This window comes from Carlito syrichta, unplaced genomic scaffold, assembly GCF_000164805.1.
Source record: "Carlito syrichta isolate Samal-C Ts95f unplaced genomic scaffold, Tarsius_syrichta-2.0.1 Scaffold302384, whole genome shotgun sequence".
NCBI lineage: Eukaryota > Metazoa > Chordata > Mammalia > Primates > Tarsiidae > Carlito > Carlito syrichta.
Window position 1 is genome coordinate 261984 of NW_007246480.1, and position 10146 is coordinate 272129.

Consider the following 10146-nt stretch of genomic DNA (forward strand, 5'->3'; position numbering starts at 1 on the left):
AGCAGGTCGAGGCTGCAGTGGCCAGGAGCGGCCACTGCACTCCAGTCTGGGCGACAGAGAGAGACTCCAACTCAAAAAAAAAAAAAAAGAAAGAAAATAGAAAAAAAAAAAAAATTAGCTGGGCATGGTGGCACACATGGATAAAGGGCGATACAGTGAGACCCTGACTCGAAAAAAAAAATAAAAAAGATGTTTCCTTCCTTTTCAAGAAAGGTGGAAATACCACGCCAAAGTTCAAGACAGACATCTTTTTCCGGTGGATGAATTCGCTCAAGTTCATTTGACATGGGGACATAACCCCTTTCTCTCTGGGGCTGTTCTCCCTTGGTGAAGCTCAGATCTTCCTAGAAATGATAACTGTTCTTGCTGTGATGGCCGCTGCCAAGGCAGGGAGTCGGGGTTGTCTGCCTTTCCGGAGGCCTCGGAGGGCTGTCTGTCCCACCAGAATGCCACCAACGGGCTCCCCAGGTTGCCAAGGGCCTGTGAGGCACGTTCCTGGGAGGAAGCCTGGAGGGCTAGAATTTGTGGATTTGTAGACGCATCCACAGCCAACAACAGCCACCGTGTTCCTTAGCTCTGAAAGAAGATGCATAATTTTTTAGTTGCCAAGTTACCTCTGACATGAGTTAAGCAGAATAAACAGTCCATTTGAAGGTGGGGAAAAAAAAAAAGAAATGACAACTATTCGTATGTGAAACTTGAGGCCTGAAATGCCTATTCTGCTAAAATTCTCTGATTTTAATATCTAGAGATTTGTTTCCAAAGTTGGAAGCAAGGAAGGGTCCCTACACCAAGAAACATTGCTTTTAACACTACAAATGCTTTTTCTATGTGTTTTACAACCAACACAAGCTGTACGTGTTAAGGAAATACATCGAAGAGAAAGCATGTCTTCCAACTGTAAATAAGAGGCGAAACTGAGAAGGAACCTCCTTTGAAACAAGGGGACACACTGTGTTGGCCAGTGTCTCCACTGCACTTGGAGATTTTGTCATTAAAAATTTCCTCTAGCTGGGCTCGGTGGCTCAGCCTGTAATCCCAGCACTTTGGGAGGCTGAGGCAAGAGGATTGCCTGAGCCCAAGGGTTCGAGACCAGCCTGGGCAACATGGTGAACCCTCATCTCTACAATAAATCAAGAAATTAGCTAGACATGGTAGCACGCCTATAGTTCTGGTTGCTTGGAAGGCTGAGGCGGAAGGATCGCTGGAGCCCAGCAGGTCGACGCTGGGGTGGCTGTGAGCATGCCACTGCACTCCAGCCTGGGCGATGGAGTGAGGCTCCGACTCAAAAAAAAAAAAAATTTCCTCCATTAAGATTGAAAAAAGCAGGAGACTGAGCCCCTTTGGGCTATGGCAACCCATCACAGGGGTGTGTTTGATGGTTGATTTGCTGTATTGGGTATTTCCCATTTTCTAATCATTTTGTAACACACATGCTGACTCTTTCTCTTCCCTTCTTTTTTCCTTGGGAAAAATAAATAAAGACCTATTGGTACTGAAACTGTCACACACACACACACACACACACACAAAAAGATTGAAGAAAAAAAACCCAAACCATATTTTTAGACTTTGGATTTTGTATAGTTTCTATTTTTAAAAAGAAATGCAAAGTTTAGCATTTAGAAGCACATGATGTGTGTTCACTCGGGCCTGTCCATTTCACACCAAAACGCAACCTAGACTAACAAAACGGCTGTCAATGAAACAGCTCTGAATTTCCCATGATCTGACATTAGTCATCATTTTTGAATGACTGCAGCATTCTCTGATATGACTGCAGATGCTATTTTGAAGGAGAGGGAATTCTGCATTCCTTAAAAACCACAACTTTTTTATTTTCTTTGTTAAATACTTCATTTAAAGAAAAAGCTTTCATTTCCTCTAACTCAAAATATATACATGTGATAATTTATATGTTAACATTGCTAAACTAGAAAATAAAACGAATTTCATCATGAAAATGAAATTTGTAGCCAGACACAGTGGCTCACACCTGTAATCCCAGCACTTTGGGAGGCTGAGGCAAGAGGATTGCCTGAGCCCAGGGGTTCGAGACCAGCTTGGGCAACTTGGCAAGACCTAGTCTCCACAATAAAAAAAAAAAATTAACTGAGTGTGGTGGCCTGTGCCTGTAGTTCCAGCTACTGAGAAGGCTGAGGCAGGAGGATCACCTGAGCCCAGCAGGTCAAGGCTGCGGTGGCCGTGAGTGTACCACTGCACTCCAGCCTGGGCAACAGAGTGAGATTCCAACTCAAAAAACAAACAAAAAGAAACAGCTAGATGTATTTTAATTGACTTAGTTATAAGTGATCTAGAGTTTTTTAAAATTGCTTAAGTAAATCAACCCTCTTGTCACCTGTGTGAGGAGAGGGGAGACTCTGGTCTCCAGGGACTTCACAGGGCCATTACTTTGAGTACAATATCAATACCAATATTTAGCCAAGCACTACAAAGAAAAATAAATATTTCCACATGAAGCCGGCCCAGTCAGAAGGAAAGTCAACAGAGACAAGTGTTCCTCCACCTCCCACCCTCCGTCCACACCATTCTTTTCCCCAAAGATTCTTTTTATCTAACCAGACAACGCTGAAATTTTTAAAAATGATTTACACTTTTAGGCACATCATTCTTCTGAAGAATGTGGGATTTCAGTTGTTATCCTTTGCTCTTTCCATGTCTGTTTTTGGTGGGATCCCCTGGGAGGGTGTCAAACTTGCTAGGACACTGTGACAAACATTCTGTGCTTGGCCAAACTTTAGCTGGACTCCCAAAGCTTCTCCTAGGACCACCTGTGCACATCGTTTTAGCAAACCTGCTGCCTCTGTTTACCAAGAACCTGCTACCCTTTTTTTTTTTTGAGTTGGAGTCTCACTCCGTCACCCAGACTGGAGTGCAGTGGCCGCTCCCGGCCACCGCAGCCTCGACCTGCCGGGCTCCAGCGATCCTTCCGCCTCAGCCTTCCGAGTAGCCGGAACTACAGGCACGCGCTACCACACCCGGCTGATTTTTTATTTATTGTAGAGATGAGGTCTCGCCAAGTTGCCCAGGCGGGTCTCGAACCCGCGGGCTCAGGCAATTCACTCACCTTAGCCTCCCAAGGCGCGGGATTACAGGCTGAGCCACCGAGCCTGGCTGAACCTGCTACCCTTAATGTCTTATCTGTATCTGATCAAGCCCCTCACCCTCCACCCTCTGCCAGCTGGTGTCTGACTACCCTGGCCTATCTTCAGTAAGAATTCTGTTAGGGTGATGCCAGGTGCAGTGGCTCACAACTGTAACCCCAGCACTTTGAGACGCCAAGGCAAGAACATTACTTGAGGCCAGGAGTCAAGGCCAGCCTGGGGAACATAGGGAGACCCATCCCTACAAAAAATAAAAGACAATAAATGAGCCGGGTATGGTGGCACATGCTGGTGGTCCCAGCGACGAGGAGGGCTGAGGTGAGAGGATCGCTTGTGTCCAGGAGTTCGAGGCTGCAGTGAGCTCTGCACTCCAGCCTGAGCAACAGAGCAAGAACCTGTCTTAAAAAGAAAATCCTGTTCGTTGGCTTAGCCAGAATTCCCCATCCTCTGACGTTTCCCTTTAGAACTTTTCCATCCACTGACCCCACCCTACTGCTTGGCATAAACTCCCACCTGCTCATGCCATATTCTGAGTTAGGCCCCCTCTCTCTTGCCCGCTGAGAGATCCACTGCGATGGTGCCCTACGACTCAGTGGCCCTGAAGAAGGTCTCCCTGGCCCTTCCTTACGTGTCACCGCAAGACCCCCCCTGCAGTGGTCCCCCACGACTCAGTGGTCCCGAAGAATGTCTCCCTGACCCTGCCTTCACAAGCGTCATTGGATTTTTTCCTCTGACAACTGGCAAGTGTGAAAAGGATACTGGGGATAACCGCTGCACAGGACACGGCTGAGATGGCCAGCCGCACGTGACACATCAGGACACTGTTCCACTGGGGACAGGACTTGTAGGAGATGATGGACTGCAGGAGCGTGTACACGACACCACAGACGAAAGCCAGAAGGGCGCCTCCATCGTGGACCACCGGCACGGCCAGCTCCTGGGGAGAGACACGGGTGCAGTACTCTGGCGGGCCTGTGGGCATCCAGGCACAAGCACAAGGCCTCGGGCTGCCCGAGCCGTCGGCCATCACAGGCACCGCTCCTGGCGACACGGCCGCTTACAGCAGACTAGCAGAAACACCTCCAGATGCCGAACGTAACGACAAGCACCTGGGTGTTCCATAGCAAACCTGGGCACGTGGGAGGAGGAGAGCAGGGGAAGGGCTGTGGATGGGTCCGGCACACCTGGGTACCAAATCCCAACCCACCACTCTGTTCCGTGACCTTAGTGCAAAGCCCTGGACTCGGTGTCTGTAAAATGGGCACAATCACCCCCTCTTGCAGGCTTGCAGTGAAGATTATAAGATGCCTGTCGCCGGGCTCAGTGGCTCAGCCTGTCATCCCGCGTCTTTGGGAGGCTGAGGTGAGTGGATTGCCTGAGCCCACGGGTTCGAGACCTGCCTGGGCAGCGAGACCTCATCTCTACAATAAATCAAAAATGAGCCGGGCGTGGTAGCGCGCGCCTGTAGTTCCAGCTACTTGGAAGGCTGAGGCGGAAGGATCGCCGGAGCCCAGCAGGTCGAGGCAGCGGTGGCCGGGAGCGGCCACTGCACTCCAGTCTGAGCGACAGAGTGAGACTCCAACTCAAAAAAATAATAATAAAAAAAAAATAATAAAGCAGAATATTGTGCTGCTATAAAAATATTTTTAAAGAATGTTTAGCCGGGCTCGGTGGCTCAGCCTGTCATCCCGCGCCTTTGGGAGGCTGAGGTGAGTGGATTGCCTGAGCCTGCGGGTTCGAGACCCGCCTGGGCAGCGAGACCTCATCTCTACAATAAATCAAAAATGAGCCGGGCGTGGTAGCACGCGCCTGTAGTTCCAGCTACTTGGAAGGCTGAGGTGGAAGGATCACTGGAGCCCAGCAGGTCGAAGCTGCGGTGGCCAGGAACGGCCACCACACTCCAGTCTGGGTAAGAGAGTGAGACACCAACTCAAAAAAAAAAGAAAAAGTACATGATTTGTCAGGCGCATTGGCCCACGCCTGTAATCCCAGCACTCTGGGAGGTCTAAGCAAAAGGATTTCCTGGGCTCAGGAGTTCAAGATCAGCCTGGGCGACATGGGGAGACGTTGTCTCTACAATAAATTTTTAAAATTAGCTGGATGTGGTGGCGCATGCCTGCAGTCCCAGCTACACGCCTGTAGTCCCAGCCTGAGGTGGAAGGATCTCCTGAGTCCAGGAAGTAAAGGCTGCAGTAAGCCATGTTTGGGCCACTGCACTCCAGTCTGGGCAACAAAGTGAGACCCTGACTCAAAAAAACAAACAGGCTGGGCTTGGTGGCTCAGCCTGTAATCCCAGCACTTTGGGAGGCCAAGACGAGTGGGTTGTCTGAGCTTGTGGGTTCGAGACCAACCTGGGCAACTTGGCAAGACCTCATCTCTACAATTAAAAAAAAAAGTTACCTGGGCATAGTAGCATGTACCTGTAGGGGTTCCAGCCACTTAGAAGATTGAGGCGAGCCCAGCGCTTTGGGAGGCTGAGGTGAGTGGACTGCCTGAGCCCGCAGGTTCAAGACCTGCCTGGGCAACTTGGCGAGACCTCATCTCTACAATAAATCAAAAAGTAGCCCTGCGTGGTAACACACGCCTGTAGTTCCAGCTACTTGGAAGGCTGAGTCGGAAGGAATGCTGGAGCCCAGCAGGTTAGGCTGCAGTGGCCGGGTGGCTATGAGTGTGCCACCGCACTCCAGCCTGAGCGACAGAGTGAGACTCCGACTCAAAAACAAATAAACAAACAAATATACAGCACATGACTCATGACTCGTTCCACCATGATGCCAGGGGTGGCCTGGGGTTTTCAGGTTTCTGCTTCCGGTAATTTCTATCAGTCCCCCCCAAGCCACCCCAGATGAATACATCATTTAAGTAAACGAACGTGCCTCTCGCGAGGCAAGGCAACTTCCAACTTCAGAACAAACTCCCAGGCCTGCACCAGCCTCCAAGCAGCGATTTCAGCCGGGAGGCAGCCCTGGCCCATTGAGACTAACAGTGGGGCCAACCCGACAAGGGGTGCAGGCCCACTGGTCTGAGGGTGCCCCCTTCACACCTGCACTGGGCTCCGACCTCCCAACACAGTGACATTCAGATGGAACCACCGAACATCAGCTGAAACTGGAGCACGCAAGCCTTGCCAAGGGACAAGTTGTCTGCTGTCCAGGAGGTCCTGGTTTGGGCACAGGCCCCACTGGCTGCCACGCCTGGGCACACCCTCTACCTGACAGCTCTCTGAGCCGTGGCCCGGACCTCCGCAGCACCACAGGGTTTCCCTCCAGACTGTTCAGCCTCGAGCTGGAGCACAAATAAACTGACATTAAAGATTCATTCTCTACATGAGACAGGGAGATGGGAAAAAAAAAAAAAAAGCTAGGGCGGTGACTCACACCTGTCATCTCAACGTTCTGGGAGGCTGAGATGAGAGGATTGCTGGACCCATGAGTTTGAGACTAGTCTGGGCAAGACAGTGAAACCTTGTCTGTATAAAAAAATTAGAAAATCAGCCAGGTGTGGCGGCATGCACCTGTAGTCTTAGCTACACGGAAGGCTGAGACGGAAGGATTGCTTGAGTCCAGGAGGTGGAGGATGCAGTGAGCCTGATCTTGCCACTGCACTCCAGTCTGGGAGACAGAGTGAGATCTCAACTCAAGACAAAAAAGAATGAGGAAAAATAAATTCCTTTACCCCTTGAACAGTTGGGCAAGGAAAAATAAGCAAAAGGTAAGGCATCTACTGCCAGTGAGTCCCTGTGAGGAATAATCAGAGAAGAAGCACTTTCCACTCTGTTTTCTTTTCCTGCTGAAAATGAGCATCCTGGATTTCCACACCATACCTTGCTTCCTCTTCCTCCCCCTCACAGGTCAGGGTGTGCTTCCTCACTCTGGCGGCTCACCATGTCCTCAGGACCTTCGTGTGCTATCTTCACGGCCCCCACACCAACCTGACACTGTCAGGCGACAGGCCTGATCCAGCAGTTGTGCCGTGTTTTGTTCCCCTCAGAGTAAATACTCTCTCATCAAAGATGTCTTCAGAAGGGAAACGAGCCTTAGTCAGACACGAATTCTGGAAAGAGTCTCAGATGAAAAACCTGCCAACCTGCCTCGTTCATGTAGAGGCGATAAAAAAACACAGAGAACACCAGAACGGTGACAGGGTTAAACCTTAAATTTTCTTTTGCAAAAACTTTTTACAATTTTATTTTCAATTGACAAACAATTGTATATATTTATGGGGCCTCAGATCAGAGTAAGGTTAAAAAGATAAAAATTTGTAAAAATTTAAATTATACTTATGGGTTTGTAGATGTTTTGATATATAGTTACATTGTGGAATGATTAAATCAAGATAATTAACATATCCATCATCTCATACTTATTTGTTTGGGCATTTTTTTTTTTTTTTTTTGAGTAAGAGTCTCACTCTGTCACCCTGGCTAGAGTGCAGTGGCACACTCATGGCCACCGCAATCTCAGTTCACTGGGCTCAGGCAATACTTTTGCCTCAGCCTTTTAAGTAGCTGGAACTACAGGTGCACACCACCACGCCTGGCTAATTTTTTTTATTTATTGTAGAGATGAGGTTTTGCCAGATTGCCCAGGCTGGTTTCGAATCCCTAGGCAATCCTCTCACCTCCGCCTCCCAAAGTGCTGGGATTACAGGTATGAGCCACCACTTCCAGCTACTGAAATTTTTCTAGGTGATAGGCATGTTGATGAAAATATTCCATGTTTTAACTCTATCATTCTAAAAATGTCTTATCAGAGAGGTGTTGTTATCCTACCCATTGATAAGGGATGAAATAGTGGCCCCAAGACGGCAATACTTGCTCATATCACATCAATCATGGAGCGAGGGAAGCTTTAAATCGGTGTCTTCTCCCAAGGCTGTGGGAAATAGTCTTCCTCAGTGCCAAAAATAAGAAGCATTGATGAGAAAAAGCAAATACACAATTCCTAGGTCTACCATCCGAAAGCACGATGGAAAAAACCAAAAAGGAACAGAAAGGGGAGCCCTAGGATGATCTAATCCTAGGACATGATAGGTCGAGCCGCGTGGATGTGGGTTGGTGAGGGCTGGTAGAGATATGTCACTTTCCCCTCTGAATGACTCAGCATCGTGAAACACACAGATGTCATGTTTTTATTTCATAAAGAGCAGACTTTAGGAGAAAACTTAGATGGTTAGATCATCGAATTTTTGGTTCTCTTTAAGTCTCTAATGAAGCAATTAAATCTTTACAAAAACCAGAAACAGAATCTTTAATAGAATCTTTGGCTTCCTGGGGAGCAAAGTGTTTGCCTTGTCATTGTCCTGAAAAATATGTTCTCACAATTTCCTTGTTTGATTTCCTGGAATTTATTTTTGGCATGCCAGGAGCAAACCAACTTGAGCTGTGACCTCAGTTTGAAGGATTTGAGATGTGAGCACCAGAGAGCGTGTGACTGCCTGTGGTGGCTTTTCCTGAGTACCAGTAAGTGACATTTATGAGATGTTCACATATCACTCTCTTTCCCAAACGGGGGGCTGGGATGGCTACTTTGTGGTGTGTCCTCACTAATGTCCGCCAGTGCTTTATTTTTCCTCGAGACGTTTCCTTTTTGAAATCCTGTCATTCGAACCTAGAGGATATGAATGTTAAGTGGAATAAGCCAGTCACAGGAAGATAAATGGTGTATGATCTCACTTACATGTGGAATCTAAAAAAGTCAGACTCAGACTCACGGAAGGAGAGTGGAACATGATGGTGACAGGGTGGGGAAGGATAGGAGCAAGGAGGTATTGGTTGAAGGGTAGACACTTAGTTGGACAGGAAGAAAACATCCTGGAGGTCCACCGTGCAGCATGATGACCATAATGCCTATTTCAAAATTGCTAAAACAAATGTTATTTTAATTTTCGAGTCGGAGGATCACTCTTGTCACCTAGGCTGGAGTGCAGTGACACCATCCTGGCTCACCATAGCCTTAACCTCCTTGACTCAGATCATCCTTTTGCCTCAGCCTCCCGGGTAGCTGGACGACAGGGTGAACCGCCATGGTTGGCTAATTTTTTATTATTATTATTTTCTTTACTTTTTTGTAGAGACAGGGTCTCATGATGTCACTCAGGCTGGTTTCGAACTCCTGGTCTTATGCAATCCTCCTGCCATGGCCTCCCAAAGTGCTGGGATTACAGGTGTGAGCCACCTTGCCTGGCCTTAAAACAGCAGATGTTAAATGTTCTTGCCAGGTCGGGCACAGTGGTTCACGCCTGTAATCCCAGCAGTTTGGGAAGCTGAGTCACGTCACCAAGAGCCTCTCCCATAGTGGCAGAAGTCACATGCCCCTATGCATTGCAGCTCTCAGTGCTTGTCTTATTTCTTTACACAGAGACAATATAGACAGGAAGGTCAAATGGAGCCAGAAGCAGATTTAGTTCACCAAATGCCCCCCATGGAAGCCCTTATGCACTGGCTTTAGAGGGGTTACAGATTTGGCGCTCCCCTTTCTAGCCTCCAGTGTTACCAGGGAAACATAATTAATCATCGTAGGATTTAGAACATTCAAAAACTGAAACTACCTGGCTCTGAGACATGAGGCACTGGCTGGTGGGTCATCTGAAGTTATTGTGTAACCTAAGGAAGGGTACCCTCCCCCTTGCCCCTTGGTAAACACACCTCTGAGTTTCTTAAAGCAACTTTTATGATGACCCCACCTCCCATCAACAGATGACATCCCCAGAAGCCCTGCAGAGAAGATTCTATGAGGCCCACGTGGGGAAGGGCAGACAGAGAATGCTCTGATGACTGTCCAACCCCACACAGGAGGGGATGTTAGGGAACAGAAAGAAGCAGACAGAGGTCCTGAGGTTATTTATGAATGCACATGTACAAACATGCACACAAGAAGTGAATAAGAGCCGGGCTCGGTGGCTCAGCCTGTAATCCTGCGCCTTTGGGAGGCTGAGGTGAGTGGATTGCCTGAGCCCGCGGGTTCGAGACCCGCCTGGGCAACCTGGCGAGACCTCATCTCTACAATAAATCAAAAAATGG

At 48.3% G+C, this 10146-nt stretch overlaps 1 protein-coding gene across 1 annotated transcript in view; it reads right to left on the minus strand.

The window, feature by feature from the left end:
• DRAM1 (DNA damage regulated autophagy modulator 1) overlaps positions 1-10146 on the minus strand; it is a 70419-nt gene that overhangs the window by 30233 nt on the left and 30040 nt on the right. Inside the window, exon 4 of the mRNA XM_021711579.1 lies at positions 3885-4062. Within this exon, the coding sequence (XP_021567254.1) occupies positions 3885-4062 (178 nt within the window). The remainder of the gene's footprint in view (positions 1-3884; positions 4063-10146) is intronic.